At 31.6% G+C, this 16,848-nt stretch overlaps 3 protein-coding genes across 3 annotated transcripts; 1 reads left to right on the forward strand and 2 right to left on the reverse strand.

The window, feature by feature from the left end:
* Position 1: 1 nt before the first annotated feature.
* LOC105790347 (riboflavin biosynthesis protein PYRD, chloroplastic) lies at positions 2-2,397 on the forward strand. Its single transcript, XM_012617908.2, has 4 exons — positions 2-164; positions 364-792; positions 1,203-1,501; positions 1,642-2,397. Exons 2-4 carry the CDS (start codon positions 397-399, stop codon positions 2,243-2,245), a joined length of 1,299 nt encoding a protein of 432 aa, XP_012473362.1. The 5' UTR covers positions 2-164; positions 364-396; the 3' UTR covers positions 2,246-2,397.
* A 399-nt stretch (positions 2,398-2,796) lies between these two features.
* Positions 2,797-8,844, reverse strand: LOC105790346 (DEAD-box ATP-dependent RNA helicase 8). Its single transcript, XM_012617906.2, has 10 exons — positions 8,170-8,844; positions 7,560-7,620; positions 6,812-7,046; positions 6,047-6,285; positions 4,478-4,729; positions 4,222-4,402; positions 3,576-3,664; positions 3,419-3,492; positions 3,215-3,333; positions 2,797-3,092 (listed from the first exon to the last, which is right to left on the reverse strand). The coding sequence occupies exons 1-9, from the start codon at positions 8,430-8,432 to the stop codon at positions 3,255-3,257; spliced, it is 1,473 nt and encodes a 490-aa protein (XP_012473360.1). The 5' UTR covers positions 8,433-8,844; the 3' UTR covers positions 2,797-3,092; positions 3,215-3,254.
* A 3,770-nt stretch (positions 8,845-12,614) lies between these two features.
* On the reverse strand, positions 12,615-15,626 carry LOC105793516 (LIM domain-containing protein PLIM2b). Its single transcript, XM_012622416.2, has 5 exons — positions 15,492-15,626; positions 14,493-14,592; positions 14,022-14,047; positions 13,121-13,210; positions 12,615-12,875 (listed from the first exon to the last, which is right to left on the reverse strand). Exons 1-5 carry the CDS (start codon positions 15,624-15,626, stop codon positions 12,615-12,617), a joined length of 612 nt encoding a protein of 203 aa, XP_012477870.1.
* Positions 15,627-16,848: the final 1,222 nt, after the last annotated feature.

Consider the following 16,848-nt stretch of genomic DNA (forward strand, 5'->3'; position numbering starts at 1 on the left):
CAAAAGCTTTGTTTTTTCAACCCCTTTTCTTTCCCCAGATTTACCCTCACTTGTCTCTCTCAAATATCTTTCTTATTCCCTCCCTTTTTCAATCATATCTCTCAGAACCCATTGCACGGTTGAATCACTCGTGACGCTTGGCTTAGGAGGATCGAGCGTCGCGGGTAATCTCTTTGATCCCCTTTCACACTCTTTTTCGATTACGTTTATTAATCTCTGGTTTCATGCATTGTTAGTTTCATCGTTTCTCGCGTCTTATAATCAGTTATTATTTATGCGTTTGATCAATTTAGATGGATTAAGATCAGAAAATAGATAGAATTTGTGCAAAGATTTGATTTTTGGAATTGATTTTCTTTTTAGGAGATTGAGGGTTCATTTTAAAATTGTGGGAAAATGATGCAAATTCAATCACTTTCCTTTCCACACTGCACTCAAACTTCTGCCAACCTTTCGGCTTTTCCCCACGGTTTCAGTTACTTTTCATCACAAAACCGGACATCCACACTTTTGGGAAATCAATACTCCCCATCTTGCTCTTTTAATTCATTGAAAAGGGTATCCAGAATTCAATTTAGATCGAGAAAACGCGGGGGTTTGGTTAGGGTTAGATGCGGTATGGTCGAAGATGAGAGTGTTGATGATGGTTTCTACATCAGGAGGTGTGTGGAGCTGGCAAGGAGGGCAACTGGGTTCACAAGTCCTAATCCTTTGGTGGGATGTGTCATTGTGAAAGATGGAAAGATTGTTGGTGAAGGGTTTCATCCTAAAGCTGGCCAGCCTCATGCTGAGGTAACCCCTTTTCTCCTTCATTTGTAAAATGTATGATTTTTTAACCATGATGGTTTAGTTCTCGAATTATATCTGTGCTTGATGCCTGTATCCAATGCATATCACCCTCAAAGCATCTCTAACTACTTGTAGAAACTTAAAAAGATTGATCGTAACTATGCCATGTATATATCGGTATCCAATACTCGCACTCAAGTGTAACAGTTTTTCGAGAGTAATGAACTGCCAATCTGGAATCCTAGGAGAGATGAACTTAGAGCAAAATCTCTATACAAGGTTTGATGCTGATTAGGATTATGTTTTTGTGATCGATTCTCGGTTGGTAACTTCAGTTTATATTTTCTGTTTGGAAGTTGACCGTTCTTTATTGCTTTTTAGGAATGACTGAATGTAGGAAATTATGTCTGCAGGTTTTTGCTTTGAGAGATGCTGGGAATTCAGCCGAGAATGCGACTGCTTATGTGAGCTTGGAGCCATGTAATCACTATGGAAGAACTCCACCATGTACTGAAGCATTGATTAAAGCCAAAGTGAAAAAGGTGGTGGTCGGAATGGTGGATCCGAACCCGATCGTGGCTTCAAAGGGGGTTGCTAGATTGAAAGATGCAGGAATTATCGTGACTGTGGGTGTTGAGGAAGAGTTATGCAAGCGGCTCAATGAAACCTGGATCCATCAAATGTTAACCGGGAAGCCTTTCGTGACTCTTAGGTAAATAAATTCTCTTCACCATAGAATCGAAACATGAAACAAAATTCAATATTCCTGTTTGCTGTCTGTCAGACATCTTGCTCGCTGTGTTCCTTCGATTTGAACTTAACTCTAACCGAAGGCCTCTTTGTAATATCCAGATATTCCCTTTCTGTCAATGGCCATTTTTTAGACCAGCTCGGGGAAGGGGTCACCGAGGCTGGTGGATACTACTCAAAGTTATTGCAAGAATATGACGCAATCATACTTTCTGGATCTTTATCCGAGAAGTTTTCAAGTCCGACATCACAGGAGCCAGGTGCCAATCAGCCTCTTCGGATTGTAGTAGCAAATAATCCCGGTCAATTTCCTTCCCTAACCACAGAAGCCTCTAAGACGGTAGTATTTGCAGACAAAGAGATAGCTGCAGAAGCAGATTTGGCTCGAAAAGAAATTGAGGCAGTGGTTTTAGATCGGATAAATTTGACTCCAATTCTCGAACACTGTAGGTGCCAGGGTTTGTGTAGCATTTTACTCGATATGAGGGGCAGCATCCGCGACCTCGAAGAACTTGTTAGAGAAACCATAGAGCAAAAAGTGTTGCAAAAGATAGTAGTGGAAGTGTTGCCATATTGGGATGAATCAGACGGTGCAGAGTCACTTGTGGTATTGAATGGTTTGGTTAAAAGGCTAGAACTGAAGAATTTGCGATCCGAGATCTCAAATCGAAGCCTCGTGATTGAGGGATATCTTCAAAACCGGTGATTACAATCTCATCAAAAGGCACCGATGAAGGAGGAGCAGAACAATGAAACGGCAATCATCATATATCCCAATGTATGATAGGAAGATGACCAAAAACCTAAAGGATAAATTTTGAGAATTACAAAATTAAAATGCCTTACTTTTTCGTTAAAGCCATTAGTATTTTTTTGGGGGGTCAAAATTTACTAACCATCAAAAGGCAAATTATTATCAATTCGATAATAAGCATATCTTAAATTTAACATCAAATACATGTTATTTTATTTGCAACTTAAAAATTCGCCAGCAAGAAGAAATTAAGTAGACTTGTTGGGAACCTAATAATATTTATGATGAGGCGAAAGTACTATGAAAGCCCTTACAGTAGAAGTTAGATTATATTTTGTCCCATTTACTCAAAAATATGCACATTAGTCTATGTGCGTTAGATTAAAAAGTAAACTTCTACCTTTATGACAACAAACTTGGATTTCAATCATTAAAAGATGTTATCAAAGAAGTCAGATGCTTTTTATTTATAGAAATGAGAAAGATGAGCAAATGCAACAACAGAAACAAAAAAGAAAAAAAGATAAATTTCAAATTTCTTGCACAAGGTACAACTTTAAAACCATTCCACGATGTTCGGATGATTGGAATAGCATCGAAGTAGGCGACAGGAAACCATTTGTTAATAAAAGAAATATAAAAGAAAGGAAAGCAGGACTTATCTAAACTTCTTTCCTACAATCCTGGCTAACGTTAATGCATAAACAGCACAAACTAAAAGTCTTATAACAACACCTGAGTTTTTAGAATGCACACCCATGACTAGGGACCGAGACCTTGAAAGACCAGCATCATTAACCTAACAAACGCCGGTATAAATAGCAAAGAGCAAAATCAGAGAACATTCTGGATATGGAAAAAGATTACAAAGAAATTACTTTGTGCATGTAATCTAAAATTCAGATGAGCATGGTTGCTCACCGTTGTTACCATAGTAGGCTAAGGAAACATCCCACAAAAATCACCGGCAGTAAATAGCCTGGTCGATATGTGGAGGGATTTGCTTAATTTCAGTCCCAAGTTCTTGTTCGATCCTATACCTGTAAGTAGACCATATAACATTTCAATGGACCATGATATCCTTGATATAAATTTCATAAAACTGCTAGAGATGTGATAACATACAAGTTAAAGCGGTCCTCGTAAGTGATCAAATTCACTGCTAATCCAAGATGGCCAAACCTTCCTGATCGACCAACCTGAAGTAGAAGAGCACGAGGGTCACCAAAAAGAATGATAAATACTGCAACTTAAAATGAGAGAAATATTTTAACCAACGTACTCTATGAAGGTATGTTTCTGAGTTCTTAGGGAAGTCGAAGTTAATAACAACATTCACCGCTTGAATATCTATACCCCTAGTAAAAAGATCTGCAGCAAGTATGGTTCCATATCATTATGAGATTATTCTTCATATAACGAAGAGCAAAACCATTTTGTGCACTAGGGAATTAATTCCAGTGAAACATAAAATTAGAAGAATGTTAGACGAAGCAACAAAAAATTCAAAACCAAAGCTTCTATATTAGCCAACATATACCACCATATGTTGGCAATCATTCAAGTTCTAATATTCACATACTTCAATCAATTCCTTAACTTAGGATTTACAAAAGAGAGACATTTAAGCTGAAAGCATAGAGTAGAACTGGAAAAAGATAAAGCATAGTGGGTTCAGGTAGAATATTATACATTTCAGCATGTTTAGGAAAAGATAAGCAGTAGTGGATTTGAGTAGTAGGTTATATACATGTCAGTGTGTTGTCTAAAAGACATTGGAAAAAGAAAGAGATGTCGAAAAGAAACAAATGGCTAATACAAGAAAAACAGCAAAAGGAAGTCCAACAAGCTATATCAGCAGTACATGTATTTACTTGTTAAATAATCAAATCATCTACGAAGATTAGCTCACCCACAGCATAACATACCAGTACAGACAAGGTTCCTGCATGCTCCATTGCGGAAATCATGAAATACCCTGTTACGGTGGTCCTGAAGCATCTTTGCATGGATATAAAAGCAAGAATAGCCAAGTTCTGTAATTTTCTTGGCCAACAACTCCACTCGATTTACCGAGTTGCAGAAAATGATTGATTGGTTTATTTGCAGCTGTAGGTAAATAAATTCACATATCATCCAGAGAAAAAGAGAGAAAACTAGATAAAAGTTTATATAAGGTCAAACCTTAGAGAAAAGAGTATTTAAGCAGTGGACTTTCTGTCTTTCTTCCACAAAAGCATAATATTGCGTAATACCCTTTAAAGTAAGTTCATCCATCAGATTAATAATATAAGGTTTTTGTAGATATCTGTCTTTAAAGTACTTCACAGTAACAGGAAATGTGGCTGAAAACATCAAAATTTGGCGATTTGCTGAAAGGAAACGTATCAGCTGCTCTATAGAAGGCTGAAATTCAGGAGACAAAAGTTTATCTGCCTGAAAGAAACCAAAACACAGAACATCAAATTTTGTAGATCACAAGTTTAAATCAAGTATACTAAAGGACAATGAAAAGAATCAAATAGCTTCCTTATTGCAGAAACTTTAAGAATTATTGTGCTAATGAGTCAACCCTCTGAAGTCTAGTTGAAGACTAAATTTATATAAATATAAGAATTTAAAAAAGAAAAAAAAATCAGAAAGTAATATAAGACAGAAGATAATAAGGAAATAAAAAGTACAACAAATTCATTGCAGTAATATGAGAATAGAAAATAAGAGTGCTCAATCTTCACAGCAAAACAGACATGGAAACTCTGGGAGAAATTAGTATGCATAAAAACCCTTGAAGATAGCAATAACAGCTTCAGCAACTTCACAAATCATATCAGTAAAATTTTCCAAGGAAAAAGATGAATATATACTGATGACTTACAAACAAGAATAAGCATTTGGAATTACATTTAAATTCTTTAAGCAAAAACCCAACAAATTATGCAGGCAAAAGTAATGCAAGAATTTGGATCTCTGGAGAGAAAACAGTAAACTGTAAAACCCAGTATTGCCAACTGCACAAGGTGCACTCTAAGCGCTAAAACTATTATATTGCCTGAGGCATTAGATGAAAAAAAAGTGCTTGCCTGAGCAAAGATGCAACGCATTCTAATAATTCTAAAAATGATTTCTAGTTTATTGTCCAGTGTATCCCACAAACCATGCAAAAATTTTCTATTTTTCATTTATTGGCCAATTTCCTTAAAATTGCAAGTTTGCTGCTCAAAATATTGAGAAATAAAGAGTTTGATATTATCCCCAATTTTTATTATTAAATGTACAGTTAATTAGAAGAAGTAAAGAAATTAAGAATTTCAATTAGGTGGGCTTTTTTTGCACCTATCACCTTAAAAAAAGGATGCTTAGGTGCACCAAGCAAGTGCCTAAACAAATGGGCTTTTTTTTTATTACCGAAAAAAACAATGTGGCTAGGTACACTTCGGTGCATGCCTAACATGGATAAATATACTGGATGAAGGATACTTATGCTTCCCTTTTTAGCAAAAAAAAAAAAAAAGAAAGAAAAAAAGTACAAATACTTTCCCTACAAGTTCAAATCATGGCAAGCATTTCTACCCTCCCCCCCAGCCAAAAAGACAAAGCATAAAAACTGTTTGTCAAAGGTAAATAAAAAAAATATCTTTCTTTCCCCGTGCATCCAAAATGCTTCTAACTTCATCTTCTTATCTAATGCTAAACTTGAAAGAACAAAAAGTTAAACTGAAACAAAAGTACACAGAGCCACTACCAAAAATTTACCTCATCCATGATAAGCATTGAACAATCTTTCAAAATGCAAACACCCTTTTTGGCAAGGTCTAGTATTCTGCCGGGGGTTCCAACCAGCAAATGGACTGGTTGATACAATCGCATGATATCATCCTTGAGACTGGTTCCTCCTGTTGTAACCATGACTTGAATTTGTAAATGCTTTCCAAGCTCCTTGCACACTTGTGATGTCTGAAGAGCCAGTTCTCGTGTTGGAACAAGTATAACAACTGTGCAAAAACACATATATTGGTAAAAACAAGAAACTAAACAGATAATTGATGTAAAATCAATATCCATGAGAGGCATTGATAACTTAGTGCCAAAAGTAGCATCATGAAATAGAGAAGGGAGATATGAAATTGACTTGTATTTCAAGTTAAGCCAGACTAGGTTCAAATAAAGAACTTATTTGCGAAGGCTTCTGGAAGATAACTGAATGTTAATTCCTAGACTGATGCAAAAACTGTTAAACCCATTTACAAGAAGGGAGACACATGCACTTCCTTCAAAAATTAGTACAGAAGTTTGTGACTCACTAGACTATGCACATCCATGACAATGCATTCAAACTTCAGTTAAAAACATGCAGTAAATGGTTAATCGGGTGTCTATTCCACTACCTAACTGACATGCAGATCAAGTAACTAGAAGAACAATAAACAATAAAAAACCAAAGCTAGATTAATTGCAGTACCCATTACTGGACCTACAATTCATGCACATTATACATATATAAGTGAACGGAGATTTAACCTTGAATAACATTCTTATCTTGGTCAATTTTTTCCAAGGCAGGAATGCAGAATGCTGCTGTCTTCCCAGTTCCGTTTTTGGCTCTGGCAAGAATATCACTTCCAGTTAAAGCAATGGGAATACTCTCTTCCTGAATAGGCGAAGGTCTTTCAAAACCCTTCTCATATATTCCCATAAGAAGTTCACGTTTCAAAAAGTAGTCCTCAAACTCATTTCCCTTTGTAGCTGTCACATCCTGGAAACAATTTAAAATGCAGATTGGTACATAAAATGTCATTAAATTATTAGAAAATTCTCAAAGACTAACAGCACCATTCTCACGCCTTGTCATGAGATATGTCACAAAAATACTTTGTCATGAGATATGTCACAAAAATACAATAGAAACTCTACCAAAGATGAAGTAATGCAAGCCTAAGAAGATGTAAGTTCAAGCCAGATGGCCTCAACATCAGAGGCCTAGGATTTAAAAAAAAGTGCACCTGCATTACCAGAAAAATAGACAAGAACAGTTTGTCCTTAACACCATTCTAAAGAGCTGAGAAGAATTTTATCATTTCATCAAGGTATCGTGTACTAGGAGAAAAATATATACAGCTATGCTGCAATTTCCTTCTAAATATAACCAATATAAACAGAGCCTTCAAGGAAATTTTAAATGACAGTTCAGCTATGCAAGTTATTAACAAGGATGAAGTAAATTCTATACAATATACATACATGTTTAAAATATCAGTTACAGGCATACCTCTGTTTTGTAGCGAGTATCTGGTGGTGGCATCTTTAGCCTTGCCTTCCAATCTTGTGAACTGAAAGTGGTGGGCGGAAAAGGTAAATAATTGTAACACCATGCAATATGTTTCATGAACGAAAAGGCAGGACAAGAAACTCAATTTGCGGGGAAAAAATCCCATAAACATGGAAGTTTCAATCTATAGCATATATATTGCCAATTCATTGGCACTTGGCACATACAAGGTTAAAGTTTATAACAAAAAAGAAAGTAATTAGTAATCACGGAAGCAAGTCGGAGATTTGACAAGCCTCATTCAGTCCTTCCTAACATGCCATAGTAAAAAATAACTAAAATACTACACAAGTACATGAGAATATCAAAATCTATATAACATTATTTGATATAAAAATACGTTAAACACAGTTATGACATGAAAAAAATTACACAAACATGATACAAATACACGAATTGTCAAATCTGCTTATTGCCTGATGTGATCTGGAATGCTCAAAACGTGTAAAATAGGGTAAAGTTCAAGAAATGCAGAAATACCAAGATAGATAATGCCAGAAATACAAATAAGCGAATGCCAACAAAACAATGAGAAGAAACTAGAATGGACCTTGAGTCGAAGGCTTCGGATTGTATGGTCTTCTCAACCTCGTCGACGACACTGGAGTCATTGGTTCCGGGCAACTGGTTTCGCCTAAGCCACTGCTGCTGTTGCTGATGTTGATGTTGGTTGTGAAACTGGTGGTGGTTCTGCACAAAATTCCTCTGCACGTAGTTCTGTTGTGGCGGCCTCGACTGAAAACCAGGGTTCGAGTTTAGTCCGCCGCCGCGGCCAACGCCGATCCCCGGTGGATACCTTCCTCTACTATTCATATCACAACCCTAAACTCCCAAACACCGCAAATTCCTAGAAAATAAAATCCGAAATCTGTACACAAAATCTGTACACAAACTACAAAAATTTTAAAAAAATCGCAGACTAGGGTTTCTCGCAAATGGGGTAACGCCTTAAATAGTGGCAAAACCGAGAGTCCTAAATCACAACAATTAAGCTAGGGCTTGCAACATTCGGGTAAAATTAAGGGATCTTGAAGTAAAGAGCAAAAAAAATTGAAAGAATTTTGTGGAGAGGAAATGATTCGCAAAAATTTTCGATTGGTTGTGGCAAAGGATTGAGAAATTAGAGATGAAAAAGGGGTTGATTCATGGTCGATTTCTGGGCTTTTGCAAATGGGGGAAATTTTTAATTTCTTCTGTGCACTTAGATTTTGATACTAATATATGGTCTTTTAATTTTTTACATTGCCACAAGTCACATCTAACTGATTTTTTCTTTTTTAATTTTAATTTTCGAGTTTGTTTTTATAAAGATTTTTTTTATCACATACTATTTTTTATGTTAAAGTCTGCAATTAGTCCCTTTACTTTGTAAAAGTTATAGATTTAGTCTTTATACTTTATTTTGATCAATTTTAGTCCCTATACTTTTCAAACATTAAAATTTTAGTCCTAACTCAAACACTAGCTATTAAATCCGTTTTGTTAAATTCAATTACTAGTCTTGCACTAAATGTACAATTGTAGATTTAGTTAATATCCTTCAATTTGATCATTCTAAGTCCCTACACTTTTTCAAATTTTAAAATTTCAATTTTGACGCAAATGATAGTAGTTAATAATATGTGGAAATAATAAGTGGCATGACATTATACATATGATAATATGTTTGATGTATTAGATTTTAGAAATAGTAAAACTTAATGAATTTAACATTTATCATTTGGTGAGGACTGAAATTTTAAAATTAAAAAAAAAGACATGGACTAAAATGACAAAATTAAAGTACATAGATAAAATCTACAACTTTTGTATAGTACAGTGACTAATAACAAAATTTAACTTTTTATTTTCGAGTTTTTATCGAATGGTGCTGAATTTAACCACTAAAGATTGATGTTGATTGAGTTTCAATTTAGTTAACTCTATTACTATTACAATAATTAAGAAATGTGGATTTAAAGCGATTAAACAAGTTTTTCCAGTTTTTTCGATTTAAGGTTTGAGAGAAATTATATAAAAAGAAAAAGAATACATAATATATTTTTGAAAAAAAATTGTTCCATGGAAATGCAATAGGATTTAAATATTTATTAATTTAAATATAAAATTCAAAACATATATCAATTATAAAATATAATCTAAAGTTTTTACTTAAAATGTTAAATATACATATAAAATTGAAAATAAATTACAAAAATTAAGTTAAAATAAAATATTTTAAAATCCAAAAACAAAATTGATTTGTGTTGACCAGCATCCGAAATATATCGCGGGTCAACATTGATGAATGCAATCAATTTTGTTTTTGAATTTAAAATATTTTTAATTTAAATAAATTAACTACTTTTTAATTAGAGAATTTAAAATGAAATTAAAATAAAAATTAATATAACTTGTGGGTTTTTATAAATTTTAAGAATTTATATATAATTATTTATTTTATAATTTCTTAAAATTTTAGCTATTTTAAATATAATTTAACTTTTATATATTTTAGGAATTTTATAATTTCCAAAGAATTACTATATATTTAAAATTTTCAAATTATAAAATCTTAAAATCTTAAATTTGAAGCTAATTAAAATGAGATATGCGTTTCATTTTCATTGCGTCAAATTTAAAATTTTAACACCCCAACTTAAAATTCATAAATGCGGTTAAAAAAAATACGTGAATAAGTTAATATTTAGAAAATTTACGGGAAGGCGGATTTTATAAAAACGCGTTCAACTATAAGTATTTTCAATGTAATGATAGAAAATACTCCTAATTAGAAGCGTTCTCTGTCACATAAACACTAAAAGTGGCAGCACCAATATTTTTTCTTATTTCCTGATGCAACCTATTAATGTGAAAATAAAAATTATAAAACAGGTCTTTATATAGACTTAAAGTCTTATTTCCCTTATTTTCTTAAGCGATATGAGATATGTGATATGAGTATATATAGACTCATAATGCATTTGCAGCTTGTTCCCAGACAATGCGAGATTGCTTACTCTTTTAACTAACAACATAAAATTAAAAGTTATACTATATTTTAAGATTTAGAATTATAGTTTATAGTTTAGGATTTAAAGTTTTAGTTTTAGAGTTTAAAGTTTAAATTTTAAGTTTAGGTTTTAAGATTTAGGGTTTTTAAAATAAGTAAAATTTATGATTTAAAGTAGACTTGTTCATGAATCGGACTACTAGCTCAAACTTGAAGGTCCGCTCGGAATTTGAGAGAGTTTGGGTAAAAATATTAGGCCCAAAAAAATGAGCTTGGACAAAAAAATATGAGCCAAGCTTAGGCTTGAACATTCAAGGTCTAACTTGACCCGTTTAAAGTTTATAATACTTTATATTATGTAATTTATAACACATTGAAAAAAAAATAAACATATACTAAATATATAATACTACTATAATGCAAACATTAAAATAATGTTAAGATGACTATATAAAAAATTTCAATAAATAAAAATATATAAATTTATTAAATATTAAATTTAAATAATATAAATATATTTTAAAATATTTTTAAAAATAATATGGGCGAGTTTAAAATGAGCTTAAGTTAATCTTTTGCAAATATGAGCGGGATTAGGCGAAATTTAGGCCCTTATTTGGCTCGACTTGGGTAAGTATAAAGTATGTTAATATCATGCTTAGACTTGGCCCAAACCCAGCTCGACCTGGCCCAAACCCAGCTCGACCTGGCCCATGAGCATATTTAGCTTAAAGCTTTGAATTAATATTTTGTGAAACAACTAATTAAGAACTTCTATTTAAAAATAAATAATTGAAGTAAAATTATGACACAATTTATTATATCAGGGGAGAAGTCAGAAAACTTTTTGAGGGGAGCCGGAATTAAGTTGTATATTTTTACAATAGTAAAAATTAAAATTTCACCATTTTAATTGTCCATATCTTTATTATTTTTAAAATACTAAATCAATTTTTTATCATTTTTGGAGGGACAATGTGTAATTTTATCATATACTAATTTAAAATTTTTAAAATTATAAAAGAACTAAATGTGAAATTTTCTATATTAAGGGACCGGAACCCCTGTCAGCTCCATTGGCTCCGCCCATGTACAATTGATTGAAATTTAAGGTTTTGAAATCAAAATAAAGATGTCAATATTTTAATGATTTTACAATTTTATAACTTAAATTTTACATAAAATATTTTTAATTTTTGTTGTTTTTTTGGTTCATAAATGTATGTATCTCTAAATTTTTAGTATTTATATACATATCTCTACGATATTTTATAATCATATTTTTCTCACATCTTTTCAATACATTTTTTTATAATACAAAACTACCCCTAAGGCACACAAACAATTCAATGTATATACGGGATAGTGACGGATTCGTGTTGGGCGGTATTGTGGCCTATAGGGAGAATCGGATGGAGGGGGAGTAGGCGGAGGCCGAGGCCGAGGCTTTGAGGGATAGGATTATTTGGGCCCGAGATAATAATGTTGTGAGGGCATTTTTTGAGACTGATTGCACAAGTTTGGTGAACCATACTAAAAATATCGGGAAGACATTATCATTTTTAGCTATCGGATGAAAGAGATTATTGGATTGCTTGAATTCTTTACGGAAGTTAAGATTAATTGGATCGGCGGAATGAGCAATAGAGTTGCGAATTGTCTTAGCAAGTTAGCTTTAAACAAATATTGTACTCTTTCGTTTGATATGGAATATCCTTACGATATATATTCATAAGCTTATGATTGATTTATGTTAATGAGAGATGGTGATCTCCAAGCCTTTTTATTTGTCAAAAAAAAATTCAATATATATAATATTAGGTAATGATCTTGTTTGAGTTACATAAACATGTTGGTCCACAATTGTGAATAAACTAGTCCACAAATAAATTCAACTTTGATGAGATTGTATACCCAATCAAACTATATTGCTTTCTTTTCTTAAAAAAAAAATTATAGAGAGAAATTGTAAGAATGATGTCGTGTTAGTGTTATATAATTTTTCAAGATTCATTTTCTTCAATTGCTGGAGTTCCGTCTGATTCATTATCGACATGTTCGATCGACGCCGCGGAGTTGTTTCTCTTATGTGTAGCAGCCTCGAGAACGTGATTGTAGTTCCCTTTCTCCATGAAAAGTTGAGAAAAATGATGCTTACAATATAAGACCCCGTTTAAAGCCGCATACGAAGAGTGCGTCAAGTGACACCCTCCGTGAGCACATTTGAAACATGACTTGTGGAAACATTCCCCTTCCATAGTCACCTAAACTCAGCCAATGTGAATCAATATTAATAAAAATCCGGAGATATATATAAATATATATATATATATATATATATATATATAAAGAGGTTTTAAACAGTGGTAATGTATATTAAGTTGTTTCGGTCTGTTACTTTTTAAAAAAAATTATTAATTCAAAATAAAATTCATAAATTTTATGTAATGATAAAAATAAACAAAATACTGATTAATTGAAAAAAAAACATAATGTAAAATGTATTTACCTTCTCCAATGGATACACTGTCTTCTCGCAAGAGGCACATTTGTCTTGGGTTCCACAGAACATTGATGAAAATTTGCTGGAAGTCTTATTCTGTAGCAAATTACATAAAATTTGTCATTTATCAATACAAAAAAATAAATGTATTTTGGTCCATATTTTTAATTAGTTGATATTTATTCATTATTTTTGTAATAGTGATAAATGCAATGTGATCCAAATGTATTTATCATTGTAATTTGAGTCCATATTATAAATTAATGATATTTGAGTAAAAAATATCGTATGTTGGAATACATCGTGTTTACAGGGGCGAAGCCAGAAAATTATTTTAGGAGTCGAAATTAAATTTTAATTTTTAATAGCCTATATCTTTATAGCTTTTTAAGGATTAAATTAATTTTTTTATTATTTTTAAGGGGTTAAAGTGTAATTTTATCTTTACTATTTTAAAATTTTAAAAATTTTAAAAGACCTAAATGGACAATGTTTTATTTCAGGGGGGACCGGAGCCCTTGCTAGGCCCCCTAGATATGCCACTACATGTTGATAATGTAAAGGTAATATCATTGTTAGGTGTCAATGAAAAATTGATACGTTCTTAAATTTTTGTCCTCGACTCTGAAGAGAACCTAATAGTATTGTCCTATTGAAGCTGTTGAATATCGTTAACCCTAGCTAGTGAAGAGTGAGAATGCATGAAGAAACGTTATAACTTCTTTTCATAAAATTTTGTTTTGGGATTAAAATCATCTTTTTTAGTCCTAATAAAATTTTATTAAATTTAAAATTATTATTTAATATACGAGCGGAGGACTAATAAAGTAATGCTATAAGATTCTTTTTACTGAAAATGAAAAATAAAATGCAGTATAAAACATATTACAAGAAAGTAAAAGCGTACCGCTTCATTTTGCTTCTCAGGTTTTGCTGCAAAAGTGTTTCATCAAATAAATTTAAAATGATAGACCATAATATAAATAAATAAATCTCAAAATTATATATAAATTTTGATTTAATGCACAATTGTATATAAAAATTTTAATTTGGTGTAATCGTGAAACTTTAATTGTGATTTAAATGTATACTTGAAATTTTAATTTTGACTTAATATTTTATATTTGATAAACATAATTATTTAAGTATGCAATATATAAATATAAAATGATGTTATATCAATAATTGTGTTAATAGTTTACAAGAATTGGATCAAATCGAAATTTCATGTATAAAATTACATAAAATCAAAGTTCATGTATATAATTGCACATTAAATCATAGTTCATGTATAGTTTTGGGATTTTTCCGTATTAGATATCGTCCCTAATCTTCATAATTAATTTTGAAAAAGAAAATTACAAAATGGGTGTTAAACCTGTTAGGAAATTTTTGCTGAAATTGCCTGATTCCTTAAAAAGTTGCTCAAAATGAGGCTTGCAGTAAAGAACTCCATCCATGGAGGAGTAAGTGCTCATCTGTCAAGAAACACAATTAATTAATATCATTCAATTTTAAGTCATTATTTTTAAGCAAATTAAGGGCGAAGTTAGGAATCCCACGGTTAAAGTTAATTTTTTTTTTTGTTAAAATGAATTAAATTAAATTATTAATTTGTAAGAAGGGTTGAACTAAAGGAAAAGGATTAAATTGAATTATTAATTTTAATAAAGAATAAAAATGAAATGGTACCATTTTATTAAAGTAACCAAGGCACTAAAATGATTTTTTTTCATTTAGGCCTTTAGAAAATTTTAAAATTTTAAATTAGTAAAGATAAATTTACACTTTAACCCCTTATAAATAATAAAAATTGATTTAATCTTTTAAAATTATAAAGATATAAGATATTAAAATGGTGAAATTATATTTTTATTATCGTAAAAATTACAATTTAATTTCGACCTCCTAAAAAAATTTCTTGGCTTTGCCCCTACAAGGCACCTACTACTTGGCCTCTTAACTTTACACCTAATGCAAATTAAAATTTTATATTTTTTATTTGTCTAAAAGTACTCATTATTAATATATGTATACAGTGATCTTTAAGTATCCTTTAAATATATAAATTTTTTTGAAAATTTCTGAACTAGAAATATATTTGTATTCATGCGCTCACAAATATATCTAAAAGCGAGTCACAAATTTAGTCCCTTTACAATTTATAAAATTTTAAATTAGAAAAGAAAAATTATACTCTAGCCCTTTAAAAATGATAAAAATTGATTTAATCCTTTAAAATTTTTAAAATATCTATATTTTTACTATAGTAAAATATATAATTTAATTCGACTCCATAAAATTTTTTTTTACTGCATCCCTGTATAAATTTAAATTATGAAAGAGAATTTGAAAGAGAAAAATCAAGATTAATTACCACAAGATGTCCCTTGCAATGGCTACATTTGAAGCATGTTTTATGGTATGGAACTCCTTCGAGAGTCAACATATCCACAACATGTACAGTCTTATCACAAGCCTTGCATTTGTCAATTGTTCCAGTGAATGACATTTCCTTGATTTCAGAAACTAAAAGGAAAAAGAAAAAGCTCTTTGTAAGATGTTATTGAAACAATGGAAATATAGTGTTTGACAAAAGAAAGTGAGTAGGTTTTTTGCCCTTTGTCTATCACTTTCTTACAAATGAGATAAGGGCTTATTTTAACTGATTTTGCAATTGGGTAATCTTGGTTGTGTTGAGGTGGGAGATCCCACTATTATTATGTTGTAATTTGGGAAGTTTATGTCCTTTTAATTCGGAGAGAAACAAGGTTTGTGTTTTTTGACCTCTTCAAGGTTAAATTTTGGTGGAAGGAAATTGAAAGCCAACTATTTTTTCTATTTGGAGTTGTGGTAATGGTGGTGGTTAGATTTGTCCATGGAGTTAATCGAGTTATGGCTCGTTTGTTTATTTTTCAAGCTCAGATTGATTTGATGATTTGCTTTATTGTTAAAAATATTTGTTTTAAGGTTTTTTAATAACATTTAAATATATATTTTAAGTCTGTTCAAGTTTACATGAAAGACGAATGGAAGTGATCATTTATGTTGTTAATAGTTATCTTCATTTTTATCTCATTGCCATTGTTACTTTTGCATTTATTTTCAATGTTATCACTATAATACTTAATCACCACAAATAATTGTATTGCCACTCTTATTTTTGAGTCTCAACGTACATCCAAATAAAGTTTGAATTAATAAGTATTTCAATCAAATAATACATGCAATAATTTATGGGAGAGATGTTATTATCGTGCGTAATATTAATTATAAGGAACGTATTTGTAGGGATTTGAAACCATCAACCAAAGTTTATGTAGTCCTTACTTTGAAACTATGGTACCATTAGGGTTAGCTAGCTCAAGTATCCAGCTAACACACGAATGAGCATTTATATGAAGGGTACATGCACAACAAAAGCAAAGACAAAGAAATAGAAACATGTTTAAAAATATAATTCACTCCATTCACAAAATTTAAGTACAAGTCATTAAAACAACAAATACAAATGCAATACCCTAATATCTACGTTGACCATGGTGTTATCCACATCCTAGGTGGAAGCAAGGATCACCTCATCCAAGAGAGAAGGCTCAGTAGTTGTGGGCTTAGAGGGATTAATAGTTACAGGCTCAGAGGAACAATAGTCATAGTTGTGGGGGGTATTCAATTGTAAGAAAAGAGGGTTCCCCCACAGCTTTATCAGCCCGACAGTTAACCCCATCTTCAGA

Source organism: Gossypium raimondii, chromosome 8 (genome assembly GCF_025698545.1).
Source record: "Gossypium raimondii isolate GPD5lz chromosome 8, ASM2569854v1, whole genome shotgun sequence".
NCBI classification, from domain to species: domain Eukaryota; kingdom Viridiplantae; phylum Streptophyta; class Magnoliopsida; order Malvales; family Malvaceae; genus Gossypium; species Gossypium raimondii.